This window comes from Sceloporus occidentalis, unplaced genomic scaffold (assembly GCF_023333645.1).
Source record: "Sceloporus occidentalis isolate IW3139 unplaced genomic scaffold, rSceOcc1.0.p SCAF_147, whole genome shotgun sequence".
Lineage (NCBI taxonomy): Eukaryota > Metazoa > Chordata > Lepidosauria > Squamata > Phrynosomatidae > Sceloporus > Sceloporus occidentalis.
Window position 1 is genome coordinate 1,724,727 of NW_028317127.1, and position 26,756 is coordinate 1,751,482.

The 26,756-nt window shown below is 39.8% G+C and overlaps 1 protein-coding gene across 1 annotated transcript; it reads right to left on the reverse strand.

Moving 5' to 3' along the window:
* On the reverse strand, nucleotides 1-24,920 carry LOC149280803 (protein crumbs homolog 1-like). The gene is made up of 11 exons (XM_089500101.1): nucleotides 24,851-24,920; nucleotides 18,388-18,921; nucleotides 15,780-15,975; nucleotides 15,538-15,677; nucleotides 10,701-11,648; nucleotides 7,999-8,543; nucleotides 7,626-7,791; nucleotides 5,237-6,134; nucleotides 3,543-3,671; nucleotides 3,173-3,299; nucleotides 1-216 (listed from the first exon to the last, which is right to left on the reverse strand). The coding sequence occupies exons 1-11, from the start codon at nucleotides 24,918-24,920 to the stop codon at nucleotides 1-3; spliced, it is 3,969 nt and encodes a 1,322-aa protein (XP_089356227.1).
* Nucleotides 24,921-26,756: the final 1,836 nt, after the last annotated feature.

The window sequence follows — 26,756 nt, forward strand, 5'->3', positions numbered from 1 at the left end:
TCATATCAGTCTCTCCAGAGGAGGCGGCTGAACAATATTCCACATCTCCACGCGGGACCCTTCCTTCTCCTGCCTGCTTGGGCTGTAAGTTCCTTGGCTTGACCTCATACTGGCCACTGCAATAAAGATGCAAATTCCAGCACATGTGGCAAAGAACAGTGCCAGGACCACAGAGGCCACAATGGTAAAAACCCCAGGTTGCAAGGAATTGGATTGCTGGAAAAAAGAATATTCAATTAGTTCCATGGGTTATATAATAGTAATATTAATTTTAGTAAGCCCAAACTGCCATATTAAGACTCAATTATCACATATTAGCAGTTTTTCAACAAGTTGACTAAATCAGGGATGGATTTAGACCCAGAGGCCTTCTAGACCCAAGGAGATTCAGGGGTCCCCTTCTCATACTCCGATACCTACCAGCCGCCAACAATGGTCTACCTGTCCTGGAACAGGAATAAGGCTGGATATTATATGGTGTCCTAGTCTGGAAAAATCCTTCTAATATAGGCTTCTTCTAGTCCTCCTGTGTGCTGCTCAATGAGTGATATGGCACCAGCATGCAGGAACCCCACAAAAAGGCAACAGTGTGAGATTAGTCTGCATAATGAAGGAGAGACCTTGTCTAGATGCTGAAAAAGCAAAAAACCTGAGGACCATCTACAATTTGGCCTAAAGGTTGAGGGTTCTTTGGTGAGCATTTAGTGTTAAATGATATGTGGTAAATGCAGCTGTTAAAAGCAGAGGCTTTGTATGAGGCTAGGGTTGAGTGTAGGGTTTATCCTATTGCTTGGACGGGTGTAATTATATATTAACAAATCAGTTAATTGGTCGGAAAAAGTCATATTAATTGTTGCAATTTTAAGAGTACACCTATGTAAAGGGAATTATCTATCAAATGGAGCTGTGAATTTTGGGAGGATAAACAATAATAAACCACATTACAGCAATCTAAAGAAACTCCTTTTGGCAGTCTGTCACTTAATATAGGTGTTTGATGTGCATGAATATCTACTTGATGAGTCAGTATCTTATTTCATTGAATATTAAGTTTAAAGTACTGATCCATTGTGTTTACATTTCATTTTTGAGATTATAATCTTTATTTTAACCTGCAACTCTTGTAGAAGAGTGCAAAAAAACCCACACAATTTCCAATAGGTTTCATAGGAGTAAACATTCTAAATCTAACGTTCTTACCCTTAAAAAGAAACCTTATGAAGTTTGGTGCTTGATATGGGATTACAATAATTTAGTTTGCCCAGTATCGGAAATAAGATACTAATCAAATCAACACCCGTAACATGCAGATATAGTAATTTGCAGATGGGGAGGGTATGTACTATAACTGTTCTTCAGGGTTGGACATAAAGATACAAGAAATATAGAAGAGTTAAGACTTGGTGGCAAAGCTTTAAAGTGGAGAAAGGGTTATAATAAGGAGAAAGTTAAATTTACCATGAGAACCTTGGAGGTTAACAATAGTTACTACTTAATAAAACACCTTCCATAGTTTCATCCCCTGATAATCTTCCATGTCCAAATGTAAAATAATAGGTAATATGAGAATTTTCCATTATCACCCTAAGCTCCTTCTGTGGCTATATTTTGTTAGAACCCAGTAGAAATTAGATGCTGGTGACCAGAAGTAAAGCTCTGATAGAGGTAATGAACAGAATAGTAATGGTAAAAAAGATGAAGAAAACAAAAGAATGGAAATGAATTTTAATGTAAAATAGATCACATAAAATAGAAACCACAAGACAAACATACACAAATATAACATATAATAACTGTGTTGAAGAATATTATCAACATACAACTAATATGATAGCGGTTGATATACCGGTAAATCAGATGGATTCCTCAGAAGTTCAACCATTGTTTTTACAGGGCTAGAATTTAAGGTATCTGACTTTACTAAAGACTTCTCTTGATGTTCCCTCCTGCCTTTGTGTAATGTCAGATATTATGGAGTACTGGTATATGATGTCAGGCAGTAAGAGTCATCTGCAGGAAGAAATCCATTGGAATAAACAGTGTGTGGGAGTAAGAAATTGGAGAAATGTGTTTTGGAAGAGTGAAGAAAGAATATGAATTAATGAGTAAAATGTGCAGGAAGAAGGTGATAAAAGACTATTTAGGATAACGAAAGATCTGGAAAACAGAGGTTATTCATATATACACAAACAGTATGTGTGTGTGTGTGATCAGTTCTTATACAGAGCAGTGTGTGTGATCAATGAAGAAGGGAGAAGGTGGTGATTTTGTTGTCTTGGGCTGAACTGAAAGCATAGTATACAAGAATGACTTGTATACCGTAGAACTATCTGATTTTGACCCAGAGTCTCTAAGTGAAGCACCGCTTCCCTTGGTCTCCAGGTCATTTGGCTGCACCTACCACTTCAATCCCACCCACTTAAGGCTGTCTGAGGCTAGCCCTGCACCTTCACGAAGTCAGTTCCCCAAAAGGGAGGAAACTCTGGGTAACCTAATCTGAGAAGATTCAATCCTGTTGAAACAAATGCACCGTAAGCTTACGTAAATGTACATGTCCCAATCTACCTCACCCAACTTTAACAAGTCATTGGATCTGTGACATCAAATCCGTAGGTTCGCCGTCAGTTAAGGTCCATAAGTGCAGTTGCACTTCATTGGTTGATGGCAGAGGAGGCCCCTGCCGGCAACCAATAGAGTTGCTTGTACGGACCTTTAAAATCCTGGCGCCAAAGCTGCTGCGTAGTGCGTACCACGTTAACCCGTATTAACCGCTTCTAAAACGAAGAAAGAAAAAAAAACGAAGGAAAAAAAGTAACACGAAGAATGTACACGAACATTCGCCCTAGCAGAACACAGGAACAGGCGAATATTCGTGGAATACTAAGAATTTTCCCCCCCAAAGACGAACATGAAGAGTTGGCCAGCGCCCAAGTCTACTAAATAGTATATCTGCCTGTACATGTGTCAGTGTCTGTCTGTAAAAGCCCAGCTTTTATTGTTTCAGTAAAGGATTTCATTATATTTGCCCCAAGTAAGCTCACTATCCCTCAAAGTCTTCTTGCTCCCCCCACTCCACAGCTGGTTCATCCTCCATGCGTAGGATCAGGTAAGAGAGCAGCTGGAAGAGATTTTGCCAGAGCAGCATTGACACGAAGAATGACAGGTCGCTTACGTCAATTTCACACTGTTCCCCAGCATAGTTCACATCACAGATGCACAGAAAGCGATTGGGGAGGTTTTGGCACAATCCTCCATTCATGCATGGATCAGATTCGCACTCATCAATGTCCACCTCACACCTGTAACATAACACAGAAGTCACAATTTAAAAGGTCGAAAGGGAACGAGGAAGTGCCTGGCTATATCACCTCCTACTGTATGAAACATCTAACATTGTACTTCTCACCATGATGACTACTAGAAATCCCAAGATTTATTTTTTATTATTCTCTGCTTATTGCACTGATGGCAACATTTTAGTGTGCTCTGGTAGTATAGTCCAATAATACCTGTAAAAAAATATGTTTTTTTATGTAACTCACCTTTCTCCAACAAACCCTGCGAGGCAGATGCACCTCAATGCTCCATTTTCCTCCGTGCAGTTACTGAAGTTATAACAGGTAATGTTTTTCTTCTCATTACCACAGAATGTGGATGGCAGCCTGTTATATCTAGAATAACAGGGAAGAACCGTGTGTGAATTTGACATACTGTTGGGAGTCCGAGACTGTCTAGCATTACTCTGAATAGAAAAGAAGTCAGCAGCTGGCAAAATGCACACATAGTACTTTTATGAATCAGATTACTATTAATCAAAACCACACACTCCTGGAGATTGTCAAGAATTGTATTAGTAGTAAACAAAAGGGTTTGCTCCTAAATGCAATTTTTTTTTATTATTATTTATTGGGATTGGGAGCAGAGGGGGTCAGAGGTTAAGTAGGTCAATATTCACTTTTATTACTGTTTCTTAATAATTTTATACGCAGGAGATAAGTGACACTTGACTACTTCCAATTTCAAAACCCCAACAATCATGTGGCACTACATTAAAAATAACAATTCTCCAATGTAAGGGTTTATTTACACATGGTGCTCCGTGCTTGGTCTGACGTGTTTATTCACAAGAGGCTGTATTGTCAGTAAAGTTACATATGTAACCTACCCAACTTGGTGGCCATTGCCTGTACTTGGTAGATCAAAAACCAAGAGCAACTCATCTGTTCAGTAAAACAGTAAGATGTTGTTTATTCAACATGCACCGGACATTTATTAAGATGCAGTCAAGCACTGTCTAGTTTGTCTGTTTATTGAGTGTTTGATTTATTCTCACATCCCCCTGAGGAGTTGAGTTGTTTTTGTCAAACCTGAACCCTTTTTTTCAACTACATTTTCATCTCAGCTCAACTTTTTCACTATAAAGCTGGTATGCTTTTCATTTCAAATTGATGTGAGCTGTGAGTTGAGTTTAGTCAATTAGACTTTAAATATGGTCAACTGGCAGTGGAGTTGGCCCAACTTTCAACTAGACACTTTAGAAATAGACCTCCTTAATGGAGACAAATGTTAAAACCCACGTTTCCTTATACTAACATACAGTAGCTAAATGTGATAAGAATAATCTAACCCATGCAACCTACCAGACATGAATACATTAAGTCAACAAATAGCCCATCGTCACTAAGCAAAGCATAAATATGGAAATATAATTAACATTTTTATAGAGGTGGAATTAGTCATTGTAATCTCATGTACATATCTAGTCACCATACATTAAAATATTAATGTGAAGTAACATTAAAATATGAGTGGGAGACCATTTAAAGCAGAAGATTCAATTATGCTTTTATCTCATAATTCACAGTACCTCTTGGACTAAACTAACCTGAGATATTATCGAGAAGAACCAAAGTGTGATAGAGATGACATAATTCTTTACAAGGGAGAAACAACTGTTATGTTTTTCAAACACAGGGTAAGGAAAGGATGCACCTCTAAAGTTTCTGAGACCAACTAGTAAGCTAGTAGACACACATTAGAGTAGATGTAGGTGATACATACATTCTTACCAAGCTGAGAGGGGATGCTTCAGAGGGTGAGAACAAACTGTGAAGCACAATAAAATGAAGTGGTTGTGTTAATACAGAGAGAGAGTACCACCAGACGACAGACACAGCACTATGAGCATGAAGATGTAAAGGAGAATATGCTTTTGGGTCTCCTTTGTATTTCTCACCTGCAGTACGGACCAGTGACATTAGCTGGACAAAGGCAGAAGAATCCTACTGGCCCCTCTATGCAGGTAGTACCGCTAGGACACATGTGACCATGGCAGATGTTAATGTCACAGTTAGTTCCAGTATAACCAGTCTGGCACTCACACGTGTAGCCCCCAGCTCCATCAGTGCAGTTACCATGTAAGCATGGGTTGGAAAGGCACTCATCAATTTCCATTTCGCAGAATTTTCCTGTCCTACCAGCTGGACAAGTACAAACTGGGTGGGTTAAAAAATCCTGGCAGTTGCCCCCATTTAAACAAGGATGGGAAGCACATGGATTTGAAGACAAGCAACCAATACTGACACTTCCTGGTGAAGTCTTAACAAACTGCTCTATTTGAGGTTTCTTTAATTGATAATCTTTTTCTCCAAAGTATGGTAGATGTAATCCTCCAATCACCACAGTTCCAAGGCAACCTGTAAAATCTTGAATCTTGCCTTGGTTGTGTACCCCCAAATAAATATCTATACGTTCTTTGAGGAAGTTCAAATTCCCGGTGGCAACATTACTAATTTCATCTGTCTTTCCATCTATTTCCATCTGCCATCTAGAAGACTGGGATCCTGGAGATGCCATGGATATGGTGACATTATGCCATTGACTGTCGCTCACTTTCTCTTTTCCAGCTAGAGTCACAGCATACAAGCTGTTGCCACTTTGCAAGTTTAAGACCAGCCGAGAATCTCGAACAGCAAGCATGATGGTTTCTGGTTCCCTCTCAGCATGTAGCAGCACTGATTCAGAACATCCAGTGCGGAATCCCAATGTCAGGTTGGTGAGATCCCTTGAAATATTCCCATTACTCATATAGCGGATTCCATGCCCTGTGCCTCTAAAAACCACACTGGTGATACCTGTGCAAGGAGAATAACGTACATTGCCAGTCACTTTAATCCTAACATCTGATTATCACATAATGGGACTATGCAGAGAATGATGCCCACGGGGGGGCCAGCATGGGCTATAGTGGGCCTTGACTGTTGTGCGGAGCAGGGGTAGACTTTTTGGTGGGAATTTCAGGGGTGGAGAAGATTATATAAGTGGCTGCTTTCCCGGGCTCAGGAACCATTCTTGTGGTTAGCTTACCTGGTTGCGTGTCCCACCCTCCCTCCCTTTTATTTTGTTGTTGTGGGGCGGCAGCTTGCCAGGTATCCAGGGGGTTAATGTGGTGGTAAGTGAATGGTTGGTAACATCTGGTGGGAGGTTCTTGGCTGTCAGTGCTGGGAACCTCAGGTCAGGGTGGGGGCATCTGGGTATGTCCCTTCCTTACGTGGTATTTGGTTATGGTAACTGGATTACTTGGCATGCTTGGTGTGTTCATTGTGTTTATTGTATATATTTACATGTTTGTGTTTTGAGTCATTGTCCTTGTTAACGCACCTATGTTTATTGTTTCAGGTTTTGGTGTGACAATGACTCTAATAAATAAAATTGGCTGTGGCCTTTTCTTATCCATATCCAATGGTGTGTGGTGTCGTTATTGGGGTTATGGGGAATTAAGCCTAGCCCGGAAAATCGAAGAGCTTCACTTGAACAGATTTTAAGGCACTGCTTCAGAAGTCTGGCAATGGAGTCTGTTTAAACCTTTCCCTCAATAATTATTACCAGGAATATTTGTAATTTGACACAAAAGCAGGCACTTAAAGACTGTTGCCATAGAAATGGAAAATATCTCTGTGTTTTTATGAGATTCAATCTTCAGGGGGTAGTAGTAAATTAATATTTGAGTAAAAGATTATAGTAGAGTAAAAAAAAAGGAAGATGGATGCCATTAAAGAAAACAAAGGTAAAATGATAAGAAAAAAAGTTTTATATAGATAAAGGAGGTTAATAAGATTGTAACGAATGAGGTGGAGGATGAGTCATGTAAGAAAATATTGGGATTAAATTGTGAAAATTTGAGGATTCGGTATGAGCCTTTACATAGCTTTGCCTTTGCACTTTTACTTACAAATCTTAGTAAATGTTTTTTGAAGAGATCCCTGGATGGTTTTAAACTTCCCAAGCTTTAGGCCCTCAGTTCCTCCTGCTGGACTGGCTCAAAACCACAAATGTCTTCTGGAGACCACCCTGTCTGCAGCTTTCAGGTGTTACGATGTATCTACATGGTGTATTAATCTGGATTTGTGAGTGGGGATTGAGATGCACTGCTTGATGTGGTTTATATTCTGAAACACCAGCAGCTCCTGGGCCCTCCTGTTGCTGGCGGTATGGAGAGAGGGCAGCCTATTCACTGGTGTAGTGTCAGGCTATATTATATAGTCTAATGGAAATATCACTCTGGTTCTCACTTTGGGTTTCACAAACAATTGCTTGTTTAATGGATGTTACATCCTGGTACTTACATTCAAATCCATTAGGCACAGGCTGGCACACAGCTTTAGGAGGGCATTGGATGATCTCACACCACTTCAGCTCCTCACATGCCTTCCCTGAAGTATTCGGGGGGCAGGTGCAGGTAAAATCATCCCAGACAGGGTAACAAGCACCTCCATTCTGACAGGGGTTGGACTAAAGAGAACACACATCAATAATTGATCTTGGTAATGTACAAAACATTTGCAGTTTCTCTCTTTCCACATTACCCTTATCCCTTTTACGTTATCCTTTATCAAATCTTTCTCTCTTCTCACTACTGTTCTCTGGGTCATCCTCGTATTACCCTTGTTCCACTGCCCACCATATTTACATATATTCTCAAATAAGTAGGTGTCTCACCTTACAGAGATTGTCACTACTGCATCCCTGGGTCACATTGTGCAGGATTTGATTTACAATGTAAGATTGAGAATCTGGGAAGAACGCCAGTTTTCTGCTGCCTATCCTCAGGTCTTGAATACAGCCCTTAAAGTACCCTTCTCTTTTTAAGGTTTCAGTGGCATCTTCTAGGCCTCCCACATAAAGCACACTTAAAGCATGAACCCATGTTGCAGCAATTGAAATCCGAACCAAAGACCTTGAAGACACAAGACATTCCATGGTGTTCTGAGTCACTTTTAAAGAAATGAGGTGGAATTGGCCATCATTGATGATGTGTTCACATTTCAACACAATGTCATTGGAGTTCCTCACTACTAATTTACCACCTTGAAGTGAGACTACAATTCCATATGAAGCAGCGTTTCCCAAAGCTAACAATAATCCTGAAGGCTGCAGTGTTCTCACAAATGCAGATAAGTCAATGTCATCAGTCTGTTTATTGCCCAGGTGAAAAATAGCATATGAGGCCATATCTCCATGCCCAAATCTTCCAGATTCATACTCTGTATGAAAAAAGTATTTTGGATTATATGGTTATGAAATCTAAACTTGTTTAATAAACATTTTTATCAACATTTTCATAAATATATATTTTCATCTAATAGGAATGTTTTTGCAAACTGCAATGGGAATATGAGAAAGCAGAATAGTTATTTAAAAACACAGATTCAGTTAATCTTTAATTTGTGAAAATATCTTGTATTTATTCACCTATTTTATGTGGAAAAAATATTTTAGACATTCAATGGTTCCTTTATTTTGAATAACTTCATGTTCCGTCCTAAAATATCTAGGGACCTGTCGGTACATCCCACAGGTGAAGAAAACCCATCCTTTAAAAACAATGGAAGATTCAAATGCATGTGAACTTTTATGTTGAGTGTCACTTACTCTTCATTTCCATACCTTGGAACTTCCCAGGTCTGGTTGATAGGGGCTCACACTTCCTACGTCTTATGGAAAATGGAAGTGGACAGGAAATAGTGGCTTGTAACTATAGTATACAGTGCAGAAGCATTTGGCCCCTTCCTGCTTTCTTCTATTTTTTTGCTTGTCACATTAAAATGTTTCAGATCATTCACATCATCTCAATCTGACTCAAGCCAGGTATTTGACTAGGCCATTACAAAACCTTAATTGTGTTTCTTTTTAGCTATTTAGAGGTGGACTTGCTTATGTGCTGCGGATCATTGTCCTGGTGCATAAGGTCACAAAGAAAATTCACCTTTTCTGGTAGAGAGCAAAATTCATGCTTCCATCAATTATGGCAAGTTGCCCAAGTCCTAAAGCAGCAAAGCAGCTCCAGATCATGATACTACCACCACCATGTTTGACTGTTGATATGATACTCCTATTGTGGAATGCTGTGTTATCTTTACGCCAGATGTAACGGGTCTCGTTTTCCAAAAGTTTTGCTTTTGACTCGTCAGTCCACAGAACACTATCCTATATGTCTTGGGGGTCATCAAGATGTTTTTTGGAAAATGTGAGACAAGTGTTCTTTTTGGATGGTAATGGTTTTTGCCATGCAACTCTCCCATGGATTCCATTTTGCACAGTATCTTTCTTACTGTGGAATTGTTATTTAATTGATGTTTAGATTCCACAGGACTGACAGTAATTATGCCTGGGTGTGTCTAGTGAAATTGAGCCTTAAATATTGATTGGGTCCAATTAATTTGGTTAATTGGTTGACTTAGTGACTAAGGGGCTAATCACTTTTTCACATACATCCAGGTAGGTTTAGATAGCTTTTAAAAACTGCATTTTGTGTTTCCTCTGGTTATATTTATTTAGTACTAGCATTATTTAATGGTCTGAAACATTTAAGTGTGAGAAATATGCAAAAATAGAAGAAATCAGGAGGGGGCAAATACTTTTTCACTGCCCAAATCTTCCATTTTTGTATTAGAAATCCTTTTAAAGTGTATACAGCTGGGAGCAGTTATCTTAGCTTCCTGTTCACAGGATTTATTATTCCTCATTAAGTTATTTCTGTCCCTTTGTTAGGTTACTGTCCATTTTTGGTGGCTGCTTTCAGAGAACTGAAGGTAGCATCAGGACAGGAAAGGTATTGCTATGTTACTTCTGCCATCTTTTGAATCAGCTCTCAGCTGTGAATCAATACCTAAAATATTTATACTCTCCAAAACAATTACACCAACAGAAAAAAATACAAGCACAAGCTACAGGTAGCTTTAACGCCTTAAGGGCAATGGGCCCATTGAAAACAATGCATTTTAAGCCCGTACATGTACGGGCTTTGTCATTAAGGGGTTAAAAAAAGAGATCTAATAATTCTAAAAGCTATGTTGAGGACAATTCTCTTTTAATACACTTCATCCTCTACTAGCTATCTGATTTCCTTTTCCTGTGTCGCTGACTTGGAATATGTGAGCATTTTTTTTTTTATTTCCATAAATTTCATTGGGACTTAATATTTAATGATATTTCGTTCCCAACTTTGTTGTATCTGCAGCTAATTGTAAGTGCGGCTAATGTTGTGTTTTTCTAAGTACATACAAGTACATGTAATATTACATAAATCATTTAACAGGTACAGATGGTTCTGGGTTTATTAAAATATAACCATGGTCAGATTTTCTTTTAGGTTAAACTTTTTGCCCTAATGTGGACAAAAACATGCGTGATGACCTTACCTGATGAGCAGTTATTCCCTCTGTAAGGCCTGTAGCAATCACAGTGGTAGCCGAGCCATAGGTTAACACACTGGCCCCTGTTTTGACATGGAGAATACTCACAATGATCCTGTCTCTTGCATCCAACTTTAATACTGTCCAGCCCTGGACCTTCAGCTGTAACTGTCCTGGAATCCACCCTAATATCCCGCATGCAGCCAACAAATCCAGCCTGATGTAACACTGTATTACTGAAATGGCTATACACCCCAGGAGCTGTTGGTGTATCTCCTCCAAAGAACAGTTTATCTAATGTAAAGCTGGTTAAATGACTCGTTATATTGTTGGTGACGCTCTGAGCACATCTTATAGTACAAGCAGTGTCTCGTAATCTAAGGGTTATAATATCTGTAAATATTACTTCCACTGCATGCCATCGATCATCACTGATGTTATGTGACAAATGAAGGAATGTCTTTTGATGACCATTGACATATGAAAATAAGATTATATAACCGTCCTGTATAAAAAGTCTTAGGAATGTAGTGTTATCTCCCAGGTGGAATATCAAAGCTGAGATCTGAACAGTTTGAAAGCTCAGAGATATATTCGAAATAGTACTGTCTTTGTTTTGAAAAATTAAATTTCCAAGTGGAAGAACAGTTTTGCCATTGAAGGAGAATGTAGTCTGGGTCCGACAGTCTGGATCAGTGAAACCTGCTGGACACAGACAGCTGTACAAGTGTTTTCCATCTATTAAATATGAGTTGCATGACCCGCCATTATGACATGTGCTCCCTTCACAGCCAATAAGCAGCTCCTGACAGTCTCTTCCTCCATAGTATTGCCCTGTCATGTCCTTGTTCGCTGCACAATGACAGATATAGCTGCCAATGGTATTCTCACAGGTGCCTCCATTTTGACAAGGATTTGTTTCACACTCGTTGATGTCTTCTTCACAGTGGACACCTGAGAAATGAAGCAATGGCAGCATTAACTGGTCTTGTTTCAGAAATACCATTATTGTATACCAGCCATGGCACTATTACAAAACAGGAACATCACAAGGGCTTCCATGAAGGAAACACATTATGAAAGCAAATATGAATTCACCCACATAATTGATCTGTTATTGCTTGTCTAACTTATATTTAGTTTGCCAATTTGGTTGTTTTCTTACATACCAGAAATAATGTAGGTTTGTCCCCAGCTTTTTATGCTAGACAAATATTTTAGCTCTCTTAGCCTCATTCAAAAAGCATTCTGTCTGGTTTAAGGCATATTCTTTTGTAAGTGGTTTGTTAAGTAGGAACATCCAAATATATTTTTGGGGAATTTAAACCTAAGGTTCAACAACATTCACAAATAAATTCATATTAAACGCCCAACCGGATTCCCAATAAACCTTGTCTGCTGTATACAAATAAAACATATCTCTTACCCACAGTTACGAGAACTGAAGACAAGTATAACCATATAACTGGACTGATCATTCTTAGTAGCGTATGTTGCATGAATGATTAGCTATGTCTCCATACATCATGAAAACTGTAGCCTGATACTACATTACCTTTTTGCACAGAAGTGGCCTGGTGCTTTCTCGTCAATCCCATAATACAGGCTTAGTCTAATTCTACTTATCACTGCTTACGCAACAGGCAATGTGAGTAATTTGTAATTTACGTCTCTTTTCAACTGATATCGACCTGTGTTATGCCACTGTGCTAGCAAAGGTGCCTCAATCACAAGGAATGATTCATGACAATCTTCATAAGCATAGGGAAATTAGGTTAAAATGTTTCTGCGTATGGCTCTTCTTCTGGTGGCCTCATAAGATATATATATATATATATATATATATATATATATATATATATATATATATATATATATATGCATTAGCAATGAACTTTGAGCCAAGGTTTTGGGATTTCAACACATAGAGTATTTAAAAACAGAACTATATATAATCACATACCCCTTACTGATTCTGTGCTACACCGATGTGGCTCTTTCTGTATAAAATTTTATAAAATGATATTGATGAAATACAGTATACAGAATTATACAACTCTTCACCTTGTGCGTGAAAAGTACAAGCAGTGTATCCCACTCCTTCCCCATCATGTGTGTGATTGCCGGCACCCTCTTCCCCCCTCTACCTATATATATAATTCTATATACCTAAAGTCTTTCCTGCTCTTTTTCCCTATAGAAGTGCTCTTTTTTGGTTTTATTGTCATGCTCACACATTTCTCATAATCTTGCTGGTTAATAGACACAACTGTGGACTTTTCACATGACCTTAACACTTCACAGTGGCCAGTCACAGACATTCTAAGCAACATCACACATTTGTGTTGACCAAATGGTCTACTACCAGTCAAGTTTAAAAGGTATCTTGATAAAGTATGGATTTCTGTTAGGACCAGTGGTGTCGCTACAGGGGACTACTTCATAGCCCCAAATGGAAAATCTGTATAAATGTGCACAGTCACCTCTCCCAAAGCAGACTGAAATGCTAACAAATCTGCTTTTGAAGACCTAGCAACGCACCTGGTTAAGAGACCAGTTTAGAGTCTCCAGGATCAGGAAGTCAATGTCAAAGCTTGTTGTTGTCTGTTTAAATCTGTGTGACCCTCACACAACTGATTGGGCATCCCCTTCCAGTACAAGGCTTTCTAGACCCTGATGGGCTCTCCCATTGCTCTCCCTGCTGGCTGATTGCGATTATTGCAATCGACAATGAAGGGCTATCACAGGGTGATCAGCACAAACAGATGAGGAGGATGAGAGGCATGTGTGTATAAATGTTCTAATGTGTTGTCATTGGTGGCTTTTGTGCCTAGAGGGAACAGGATTGTAAATGGAGGTAGCTTTTCTAGTACATCTTTCTGCTGGGGTATGGGTATCTGCTCACTTTTAACTTAGGTTAACCTGTAAAAAATAATTTGATTGGAAAGCTGACACCTCTTCCCTCTGTAAATCACTACGCTGTCTGCCTGTACACATCAAGGCTCAATTTGAAATCTTGACTCTAATCTATAAAGGTGTTCATAGCAGTTATTTAAATATATCTACCCACTTATTGCCAACTTCACACCTGTTCAGTTACTCTGCTCATCTTATGATCTCTACCTCTCATACAAGACCTCTCAAGGGCAGCCTCTGTCCTCTAGAATGCTCTATCATGGTTTATCAAGTCTGCTACTATGGAATGTCTCCACCCATGATTAAACTGGAATACAGTTTTATGTTTCTAGAACATCTCCCAAGCTCTATATAATGGCTAACCTTAGTCTTTTCTGATCTTTTTTATTCTGCATGCTATTCCACATTTTACTACCCTCCTTTGAACTCTCTAAAGAATGCCAATATTCTTCTCCAAGTGAGGTTTCCAGCACTTTACCCAGTACTCAGGATGAGGTCTGCCAGAGATCTGCAAAGTGGCAGAAGCACCTCTGCTGTTGTTGCCTCCAGCTATACAACTCAGTACCCTGCTTGCTTTTTCCAATGCTTACCTTTAAGTCCTCAGAAATAATTATTCACAAGTCTTTCCGCTGTTGTTACTGACAGGACAGTCCCCCATTGCATTTGTTTATATATCAACATTAAAAAGCCAGATGCCATACTCTTGACCATTCTTTTTATTTGCTTAAATCATTAGCTGTTTGGCTTATTCCATCTGGAATTTCTTACCTTTCAGACCTTTTGTAATATCGCTAATAACCTCCCTTTCAATACTAACTACAATAATGTGTCTTCTGTCACTTAGGATGACCTTATTCAATATGTGTGCAGTAATGTGAAAAAGAAAATACAGCTTCTTTGAATTCTATGGGTTTACATATCAGGACTCAACGACAATCATTTGTTCCTTAGCAGGTCTAAAAATTAGGTAAATACAACCTCAGATGAACAACACCACATGACATATTACACTGTGTCATGATTTATTCAACAAAAATAAAGCCAAAATGCAGAAGCCATGTGTGAAAAACTATGTATACCCTTACTGCTAAATCTCATACTGTACAGGCCTCAGCATGATTATAGTGTTCATAACAGTACAATTTCAAAATATCAACAATTTCCTTGTTACTTTATATACTAAATTTAGCTAGGGGAATAGCTAAATGGTTATGCTGTACAGTACCTAAGTATGATTCTGGATTATTGCCACAGCCATTGATATACATAATAACGTATAGAAGAAAGAGTTGTGAAACTCAGAGCCAAAAGATGCACACTAGCAGCTACAAAGATCAATGCGTAATTCCTCACAACACACCAATATTATAAGCATACAGACAAAAAACCAAAAAATCAATGGGTGCTTAGTGTGACAAAGTGTTAAAAAATACAGAATTTGTGACTAATCACTGTCTAAAAAAACAAACATTTTTCAGGACTTTCATTCTTAAATGAACACATTTCCGATATATCAAGAACTATAATATAAAAGATACTGCATTTCTATTAAAGCTTGTTTATTTTATCTCCTTGTCTAAGGTAAAAGCTGCTGATCGTTCCACAATTTTGGGAATAATTTTGATGAGCCTTCCAATCTGCTCCATTTGTGAGTGCAATATTAAACAAATACAATTTAAATAATTTTGTCAAATTGTATACACTATGATTTGCTATTATTTTTATTTTTTACATTATTAACCCTTTATGAGGATCATCCAACAACCTTTCCGGTTATAATATTTTTTGAACACTTTGTCACACTAACCACACATTGATTTTTGTTTGTTTTTTGTCTGTATGCTAATAATGTAAAGAAGGCCTAGTAGAGCTTGTCATATGACACACTAGAAAAGGATGATTACACATGCCACAACATACACATTACCTGGCCCGCAGAGACATGTGATATTCCCAGAGCCCTCTAGGCACGTGGCAGTATTCTGACAGGGCTGTAACCAGCAGAGTGGTAGAGGGGTCTCACAGTGCAAACCAATAAACCCCACCATGCTACAGTTACATGTATATCTGCAAAACAGTATGGATTATTAAAACATGAATGCTAAAGTATAGCTCAGTACTCTTTTGCAATCATAGGAAATACATCAAGGTATTACGTACAAGACTCACCCATTGTTTTTATCCAAACACTGTCCACCATTAAGGCAAGGAGAACTGTTACACTCATCTACATTGTGTTCACATAAATCTCCAGAGAAACCAGAAGGACATGTGCACGAAAAAGAGCTCTGAGAGTTGTGACATGAGCCTCCATTCAGACATGGGCCAGATGAACATTCATTAAACTCCAACTCACAGTCTCTTCCTTAAGAAAGGACAAAGATAGCATAGGATGACATAAGACTGAAGCAATAACCCTAAACTAGTAATTTGATTCTAGTGACAAAATTAGATATAGCTATACTAGTCCAAGAGAAGATGGAGTCTTTATTCAATGTTAGTATCTTTTATTGGGCCCACATAGAAAGATCACATAAGATTTTGGGAACCCAGGCAGTATATACAGGGCCGGCCCAAGGCAAAATGCCACCTGGGGCGAATTTTAAAATGCCGCCCCCCCCCTTATCTGCCCTTCCTCTCCCTCCGTCCCTGCCGCCCCCCCCATTATCTACCCTCCCCCCCCCCCCCTTGTACTTACCTTTCAGCAGTCCTGCGGTGAGTCTCCCTGTTCGGTCTCGGTGCCGGCTTGTAATGCTGAGCGCCGGAAATCTTCCGGCACTCAGCATTACAAGCCGGCACCGAGACCGAACAGGGAGACTCGCCGCAGAGGAGAGAGAGAGGGGCGCCGAGCGGGTACTGACAGCTTGGTAAGCGAAAACCACTCGGCGCCCCTTTCTCGCTTTCGCTTTTTTTTTAAAAAAAAAGGGCTTGGGGTGGCAAAGTGCCGCCCCTTCAAAAGTGCCGCCTGGAGCGGTTGCCCCACTTGGCTCCATTGTCGGGCCGGCCCTGAGTATATATATGACATATTTTCCTATGATTCTATTTTGAATACGAGATCTAGAATAAGAAGCCCTGAAAGCTTCAATGACTCTACATTTTTGTCTATTTTGGTCCATTCTAACGAGGGAGAAAAGTAAAGGGGTAAATGATGGTACAGTTAGAAAAGGAGGGGATACAACTGCAAGGGTGAGACAGGGCAGGTAAGATATCGGAGGGGTAATAAAAAACTATGCAAAAAATGCGTACCTCCCAAATGTTGCCTATGCATATATACATATTGGTGTGTGTGGTTTGGCAGTGATACATACCAGAAGGGGTAAATTTATACCTACGTTTTATGATGACATTGCTAGTCGTCCTTTAGCCAACACTGACCTCCGTACACATTTTCTAACCCCTGCAATTAATTCTGGTAAGCAAAAAGCTCTGGATACCGTTGACACCAAACACTAGCATACACTAGAAAACCCTACAACCCATTGCCAAAAGTGCAGGGAAGCAGTGTTTTTACCTTATTCTGATCCAATTCCACTCTTCTAATGGGCTTGTAAACTGAACCCTTGTCTGATGACTATAATGTAAACACATAAACTTGTTCCTATAAATCTTTTTGCTTTACCTCAGTTGAGACACCTGCTCCTAGACCAACAACATCCTTCACCAAAGAATGAACCAGTGTATTCACAAAGGATGACACTCACAGTGCAGTATGAGCTGAACTAAGCTGTGGGGTATGCTGATGCTAACAATCATCCCTGACCCATATTGCTGTGCGAAAATAGTCATAGACATATTTGTACCCCTGTACCATATTTGTGCTTATGACCACTGCCATGGAGGCGCACTGGTGTCCTGTGAGTCAGGCCTATCCAGTACCTCCCCATGAGCCCTGCCTTGTTGCCCCAGTTGGAGGGCTAGAACCCTTCTCCCCACTTGTATGCTTTCTGGACTCCCAGGCCTCATGCCTAAAATGTTGCCTAAGGCCTCATCACCCATCCCAATTTGGTGGTGGGGACTGTCATTGCTCCTCACATGCCTTATGCCTCTTTGAAACACTGGAGAGGTCACTAGGCATTTTAGCTAGGATACCTCGCAACCATGCCCCACCATCCTGACTAGTTGTCTCTCTAAGTAGCATGAATGCAGGAAGTGGGGTGCAACAAGATGGATGCCACACGTCTTCTGATCTGTGACCAGGTTAGTCATGTGCCCATGTACTCCTTTGTTTTTGGAAAAAGTTTAACATGTTATTGTATATGCATTCATCCAACAAAGTCTCACATGAAATGTATGATTTCAGTGTATGTACAGCTTCAGTAAAGTGGACTTAAGAGTACGCAAGTGTCAGGTATGTATCTGCAGCAACCATGCCATTTTCTAAAGGCTGGACATACCAATTTTCCTCAAGTGTGTTACAAAGGCTTATGTAATATAAGGGGGCTTCGGAATTTAGGACTCCCAAGGCTTCTTGCTACACAAGATGCAGCCATGTAGGTCCAAAACAAGATTCATACACATGAACAAAAGCTTACAGGGAAGTCTCAAGAGTTTTTTGTTATGCCGCTTTTAAGGGAGACTGTGGAGGACCACTATATTTTCTATATGTAACACCTTGCTGACTACATGATATATGGGTACTTAAAATATCTTATAAAGGACAGAAAAAACTGCCAAGGTTCATGGAATGTTGATGTCACTTGCATGCAAAATGTACCAAGGTAAGGTTGTTATTTAATGAAATTGCACGAGATCCCACAAACTAACCCCTATGCATTACCTGTATACTCTGGATGGCACACACAGGTGTAGCTCCCAATTTGGTTCAGGCACGTGGCTCCATTTTGGCATGGCTGTGAGGCACATTCATCCACTTCAATGTCACACAGTGGTCCCTGGAATCCAGGCACACAATAGCATGCATATCCCTTGCCTCTGTTTCTGCATACTGCCCCATTTTTACAAGGATTCCACAAACACTCATCTTCAGGTGTCTCACACAATGTCCCTTTGTATCCCATAGTACAAAAGCATGTTGGTCCTCCTTCACCAACATAACACTCCCCACCATATTTGCAAATGTTCCTATAGCATCTCTTCATAGAGATTTCACAGTATGTTCCTTCATATCCAGCTGGGCATTGGCACTCATATGTTTGGGTAAGGACAGAGACCTGGCACGTAGCATTCCATGGGCATGGATTGGAGTCGCAAGAATTCATGGTGTCTCCACAGCCCCCTTCAGGTGTGCAAGGCAAGTCCTCATTGCAAGGAAGGAAACGGCAGTAGGTGGTGTTCTCACCACAAAGAGATTCTACAAACAGAAGAGATTACGTTAAATAAAATAACACTGTAACAAAAGCATAGGAAGGGGAACATATGTTAAAAAGAGAACAGATTTAGCTAAATCCAAAAGAGCACAAAAGCAAGATAGTATTATATTCGTAGAAGACCAGTGCTATATGTGTGAGTGTTTGTCAACTCTATTATATTAGTTTTAAAATACCTCCCTGGAACATTAAACTGTCCTTTAAAGCATGAGCACGTGGATGAGTTTTAAGTTTAAATGTCATGAGTAACGAAGGGATATCACCAATAAATTTTTGGTCAAGGAGTGGTGAGCAGGCCCAGCATAATTCAGTCTTCCCCATTTCTTATTTGCATATTTTGATTTCATGGCAATACCATTGGTAACGTGATGTGGATTGGTTTCCCACCTGCGTGTGGTGTACTGAATTGTATTATCTTCCCCATTTCCCCTCTTTTCTTCTGTATCCCTATTTGAAATATCTTGAATAAATATTTAAATAAATAAAAATTCACAGTTCAGTCAGTAATGAATTTTTTTTACAATGCTTTATACAGGACAACAATACAAGACATTCTCACATTGGTTGTCCCTTCATATTACACTGTGAACCCCATGAATCTGCAACTCTCCAAAAAGGTTCCACTTTATTAAAAAAGTTGTGTTTAGGATTTTATTCTTTGTATATTACAAATGATCACGTTGACATAGTTCTCATTAGACTTGAGCACCAGGGGGCTCTTCGTGTTCGTCTTCGTGCTCGTCTTCGGCAAAAAAAAAACTTTGTATTCCGCGAATATTCGCCTGGTCCTGTCTTCTCTTCGGGCGAATATTCGCGGACATTCTTCGTGTCCGGGTTTTCTTCGTTTTCCCCGGTTAAGGGGTTAAAACGGGGTTAAAGCCGCTCTGGCCTCCCTGTTCAATTAGTTAGGGGTTAACTTTATTTTTTAAAGGGTTAAGGGGCCGTGCAAGTGAGCCCATTGGTCGCTTGCACGGCCCCTTAACCTATGGATTTCCGCTCCCGTTAACCCCTTCGATGCTGTGTTAGATAACGTAGCATCGAAGAGGTTAACGGGAGCGGAAATCCATAGGTTCGCTGGCAGGGGTTACAAAGACCGTGCGAGTGAGCCTATTGGTCACCTGCAGGGTCCCTGTAGGCGACCAATAAGCTCATTCGCACTGCCCTGTAACCCGTGACGGCGAACCTGCGGATTTCCACTTCCGGGAACTGCCGCGAAGCCGCGAAGACAAGGTAAGTTAGAAGAGGGGGGAGAATGGTAGACGAAGACGAAGACGATCACGAAGATCTTCGTGGTGTGTGTCTTCGTCTTCGCCTGCGTTTTACCGCCGCCGTCTTCTCTTCGGCGTGTCTTCGGAACGAACACGAAAACGCACTCTTCGTGTTCGTTTCCATGTTCGCCCGAAGACGAATGCACAAGTCTAGTTCTCATTATACCAGTCAATGTTCACGACTAGAATGGTAGCTCCAAGTATCTATGGGATAGTGTTAGATTTTATTCTATTGTTTGGACACCTTAATGTTACTAAAACTTCTATCTCCAAGAGGAATAAAAATCGATGAGTTGAAATCCCACTAAATATTAACATTGTTGACCCAGAAAACCATTGTTCTTGATGATTTAAAGGTTGGTATGACGCAAACATTACATAAAGCCATCTATATATTTGTTCTAATTTAACATGTTTGAGTTCTGCTTAATGATATCTAATTAGGTGTTTGCCAAATAAAAAGCACGTAAAAATGTCTATCCCTGCATCAGGGCATTAATGTTGTTAGCTGCCACACCATCCAATTAGTTGCCATAGAAACCTGTTGATACCCATTTAAACCATTACCATGGCAACTGGTGACACAAAGACACATCAGCAGAGTGGTTTATCATTGGGTAGCAGTCCTGTATGTCCTTTCTCTTGATCTACATGCAAAGAAGATGTACAAAGATACCTAGCTCAGGGTCAAAAAGAGTTGCTATAGACTAATGCATTTATTAACCAATAAAAACTATGTAAAATACATGCAAGTATCTCTACAGTTCTGTCTCTATTTTTTCTACACGTAAGGAAAGGCTGTCAGATATAGTAAAATGTCACCTAAACTGTTAAGTTTCCAAAAGAAAAGCAGAAGTATGCTGATTATTGCCAAACGACCCTCGCTTAAGATAGACGGGGGCTATTTGTGGATTAACATTTGGCATCATGTGAATTCGCAGCACTCAGCAGGACCTGCCAAAACTTGAAGCACAGAAATCAGAATCTGAACCGACGCGGCAGAAAATTCAGTTGCTCGGAGTACATTTAAGAAGCAGAACAAATTAGCAGAGATTATGGTAAATGAAGCTATTAATTGGAAGAATAGAACCTTGAAAATATCCCCATGGAATGTTCCTAATTGTGTTTCTGGAATGATGTTAACAAATTGTGTTTATACATTTATAGCTTTGACTAATTTTATTTCATCCTTTCACCCAAGACATATGGACATATATGTTGCTGACATACAGACTTCCTTCACAACTGGCCCTGCCACCTCCATTGCCACGGCACATTGGTGCAGCGCTCCCCATACACCATACCCCTGTATCTATGGTTGAATTATTACAATGCTTTGAATTCTAGGTCTCCTTTACCTCTGTGATTCTTGAATAACAGCCCACTAACGTTTCCACCTTGCCCATTTATTAATTGAGGGTTAGAACTTTATAATCTAAAGAAGAACTTTATATTCTATCTACATTCATTATAAAGTATGAAGTGTCAAGGTTTCTAAAACCTCATACCCAGTTAAGTTATAGGGGATGCATTCAGCCGACCTCACCTCCTGCTTGCTAGTGTGGACACACACGCATACACACTCGCACTGCATTGCTGCCTTCCACAAGAGTTCTATGGGGTCACGCCGCATGCATGCGCAGGAAGACATTGGAAGGTCCCTTTTGAGCAGTGCTTCCCAAAGTGGGTGATACCACCCCCTGGAGGGCGCTGGAACAATCCAGGTGGCTGGTAGTAGCCTCAGGTGCAATTGGGGGGTGTTGAATAAAAATAAAGGGCGGATGGAAGCATAAAGAAAGAAGAGAAGAAAATGTTGCAAAAATGTTTCATCTGTTGTGTAACATAGAGTTAAAGTGGTAGTGATTGCTTTATTTTCCAAATAAGCACACAAAATGCAAGTTATAACTATAACCCAGTACTTCCCAAAGTGGCCTATACAGCCCCCCGAGGGGGTGCTGGATCGATCCAGGTAGATTTCCAGGTGGGGGGAGCTGAGTAATTGTTTTTCTGAAAAGGGGGAGGCAAGCCAAATAAGTTTGGGAACCTCTGCGCTAATTTCTGGTAAAGTCTGAGTAATGAAAAATACAATGGATATTATTTAGTATATTTTGTGATAACCAGCACACTTACAGTATATTTATTATGTTTTTTCGGCAATCATAATAATAATTTAGCCTCACCTTCCTTCTCATAAAGGAGTTATTATTAAAGATATGCCATATATTTGATTTTTATTACATGATCACTGCAAAACCAGTTCACATTATTAATTAATATATATGATCAGAATAGCTGTAGCTGTAACAATCTGCTTTGATGTTTTTGTCTTTTTTTTGCAGGACATGTAAAATCTGTGCCTGCGGCTTTCATAACAGTGACGGACGACAGACGGTGACCCAGATTACAAGAGCCCTTTCAGTGTTTCTTTGTCCTGCTTTTAACCACTTAGGTGCCAGATTGATGTGTATTATACTGCTCAACAATGTATTGATAATCATTCTTGAGCCTCGAGGCTTCAATGGTCCAAGGAGTCAAGAATTGTTACTGTTCGTTAGTTCATAATAATCAATGAAGGCTTCTGTCACTAATCAACAGTCTAAACATTTGCAAGGAACTATGATTCATAAGCAGCCTTTGTAGATTAGATAGTATAGGTAGGAAGGTATGTAGATTCATAGATAAATGGATATATAAATACTGCAGATCCATACGATAAGTAGACAGATAATATAGACGGATGTAAAGAGAGACATACAAATGAAAGCAGGGTGGCTACTAAATAAATTAAAATGTATGCTCTTACACAGTGTGTAACAAGCCGGTGGCCAAGGGACCTGATCTGCTTATAGTGATATAGCACTAAAGCTAATACAACAACAACAAGTATTTATATAGCGCTTTTCTCCCGGTATATGCATACGAGAAAAAGAGTGAATTATCTGAAGGATTGGGAGAAAAGATGGGTTTTAAGTCTTTTTAGTGTGGCACTATCAAGCGCTGGATATTTACTAGATTTGCCAGATGGCCTGTCTAGGTTTTGACAAAAGAGTATAATTTAGTAGTCCCCTACTTCACAAATCTCTACATTTTAATTCTTATTAAAATAATATATATATATATATATATATATTTACATATTAGAAATGAGATTATTCCTTTCTCCATTGGTAGGTCGCTGATAGTTGTGGGTTGGCTCATGCAACCATTCTAAGGTGAAGTGAGAGCTCCTCAAGAAACTGAATAAATATGCCAGCTTGTCCATCTAACGCCAAGTCATCTTTCTTGAGGTTAAGCAAAAAAAAAGAAATATAACATAGTTGAAACAGCATTTTTGAGTGGGGTACTCCTCCCAACCTTCACATTTGTGGTGGTACATTCGTTGTTGCAAGTTTCTAGATCCCCCTGACACCTATGCCTTTTAAGACCACCACAGATAGAAAGGCTGCAAGCTGTAATCATGGATAGGCAAAGTGTTCCTACAAGGACACCAGTGTCCGTGTAAAGGTCCATAGAACACTATTAAGTTGTCCACCACAGACTCCAGTAAGTGTCCACCATGAGCAAAGTTGGTGCCCACCCTTGGCCGTAAGGTACAATAATACACTTTCAATTAAATCAAATATTGTATAGGGATTTGGGGTAGAGAGTCTTCCACTTGTACATTAATAACTTATAAATATTTATAATATCTGATAGAACTAAACTCGAGGTAGACCCCTCTGTGACTTGGTGCCTGCATATATTCCTGAAGCAGAAGACTTGGCAGTAGAATCCACCAAATGTCACAATCCCTGTGGCAAACTTTTCAATATACTTGATAAGCAAGTGCTTTCAAAAAAGCTACTACTGGTGCTAAGCTACATTTCTACCAGTCTGCTAATGATGTCTGTATTCATTTATATCCTCATCCCAATAATTTGCAGTCCATGATGTCCACCATCAACTGTCAGGAAGATCTACAATGCAGAAACTATTCATTATTCATGTCCAGATCAACCCACTTAGATTTCTGGGTGCCAAGTATATCTTCTTGTTTGACTGAATAAACACGTTTTGGAAATATGAAATAATCCAAAACATCTTGGCAACATAAAGATTCATGATAATGATATTAAACAATGTTGCCTTCTCCTGAACTATCTGTATGTATTAATGTATTTTTGTTACGTACGTGTTAACGGCCCTATTTAAATTGTACAGCGCTGTGTAATATGTTGGCGCTTAATAAATAAAAGATAATAGTAATAATGTTTCCCTTTGATAATGTAAACACAATGCAGATTCGCTTGAATAATAAGAGAAGCAAGGCATGGACCAGACCTGTGCATAAACCTGTCCTAACCATACAATAAAGCGATGGACAGCCTCTGACCCTCCAGCTTCTGTGGACCATAAAGCTTTGGACAGCAAGGCAGAGATTTCCTATCCCAGATACTAAATCCATCACAGAGCATAGCGACTCATATAGAAATTAAGTTTAATAATAGTGCTAATAATGTTATTAGTGCACATTGTTCTGAGGTGTGCTAATTTTAAGTTAAGAGCGGACGTCCCTAGCAAAGCATTGGGATTTGTGCGGAGTTTCTAGTGTCAGCAGGTAAAGTCATCTGCTGCAAGGAATCAATAAGAAAATATAGGAACTCACTTCGGAATTGGAGAAACATCACAGCCAAGAGGTAGATCCTGACAATCCCAGGTAGCCGCTTGGCTCTCATTGTCTCCTACTGTTCTAAGCCTCCTTCTCCATTACTCTTTTCAGGGAGGGTTTGCTGATCATCACAGCTCTTGCAGGCACATGCAGCATCTGTTCTCCTTTCATCTTCGCATCAGCCTAGACATACACTCTCATCTACAGGATAGCGGGGTGGAATAACGCTACAAGTGGTTGGGGCGGTGAAGAAAACCTGGTGTAGATGCAGGGAATGGACTGACACAAGGCAGAGGAAAATGTGCTCAGGATCTGATTAATAAACCTACTGCTGAATAAGCTTGAGGATTCAACTCTTCATGTGAGATGCAACTCGTGCAAATAACAGCTGTGCTCTAGGGGCCTCTGTTGCATTCAAAATTTTGGATGGCAGGGATTGATGGGGGTTGATGTTCAGAGAACCTACACCATGATTCTCCTTTTTAATGTTTCGTGCACCCACACAAATTCTATGTATTTTTTTCAAATAGAGCTTTCTTTTGATCCCATTGTTAGAGGTATAGTCCAACATTTAGTATGAATAATACATAAAAATAATCACATTTAAACATAAAAAGATTTTTCTAATATTTTACTATGAAAAAGGTCATCGAGCTAGTTCAGTTGACCCGACATGCATAATATTTGTTAGATTTTTTTTGTAAGTTATAATGCACACCATGCCTGTTCCCTTTTCCAAACTTGAAAATGTTCTAATTTTATTTTGTAAAGCCTATATCTTATTTGGGAGTGTTTAGTAGCCCAAAATACCCCCACAAAAGACAACCCAGGGCATTTTGCTGTGAGCGTTTGGACACTTATCATGTCACCAATTGGTTCCTTGGCAAAGGGGGCAGTAACGTTAATTTTTGTTTCTTTTTTCACTAAACTTTCCATGTTTCTTAGGATTGCTTGCACAGATGACTTGTAACTGTCTAAATGCCTGTGCTTGCCCTGTGTGCTGCCGCTATTGCTGCTACAGCACAATCTCCTTCCTTACTCCGAGGCATCAATTCTTTTATTTATTTTTTAATATTGGGGAAAATTAAGACCTGCACCAAGTGGCTGGATGTGTCTGCCTACCCTGCCTCTGCACCTCAATGCAGTTTTGCGTTAACCCATGGGCACACTGGGCAGTTGGTTCTACCTTAAGGGAGCACAAGGTCTGTGCAAGCAATTGATGCTGAGCACCGGGATGTGACATCATATGGGAGCAACAAGAGGGAAGATGGAAGATGAGAAAGGTAGAAGATGGGAGAAAGAGAGGTGGGAGAAGGGGCAAGTGTGATCCAGTATGTTTGTGTGTATCGGCAAGCATCTATGTGTATGTATGTATATGAGAAATGCATATGTGTGTGTAAGGGCAGTGTATGGGTATATGTGTGTTTGTAAGCAGGCGTGTGAGAGGGCAGTGTGTGTGTGTATTGGCAAGTGTGTGTAGGGGCAGTGTTTGTATATAAATGTGTGTTTTTTGGTAGGCGTTCTTCCTTACTCCTGAGGATCAATAATTAGGCTTTTTTCTAATATTGGGGGAGACGAATTCTGTATTTTACCATATGGTTGGATGTGTCTGCCTGTGCTTGCCAGTCCTGTGTCCTACCCTGCCAATGTCTTTCCAGTGCCCATCTTCTACTGCTGCTGCTGCTGCTGCTGCCTTATCACCTTCCTTACACTGAGGGATCAGTTTATCAAATTGGTCCGATATTCGGAGACGTTCAGTCCCATAGCATTTGTGTATTTCTTAGGAACTGAACAGTTAGAAAAGCAATTGGTTGTCCAAAACATATTACAGTAGGTCTTAATGGTAAGGTATGCTTTTTGCAGATGATATAAAGATCTGAAACAAGATAGACATTTTAGGTGG

What these genes read in the sequence shown, in the direction of transcription:
- LOC149280803 (XM_089500101.1), bottom strand. Translation starts at nt 24,920, where the DNA reads ATGAGAGCCAAGCGGCTACCTGGGATTGTCAGGATCTACCTCTTGGCT. An exon ending in GATGTTTCTCCAATTCCGAA is followed by an intron (nt 18,922 to 24,850) that starts GTGAGTTCCTAT and finishes TTCTGTTTGTAG; the next exon opens with AATCTCTTTGTGGTGAGAAC. An exon ending in GTCACTGGTCCGTACTGCAG is followed by an intron (nt 3,672 to 5,236) that starts GTGAGAAATACA and finishes CTGTTATTCTAG; the next exon opens with ATATAACAGGCTGCCATCCA.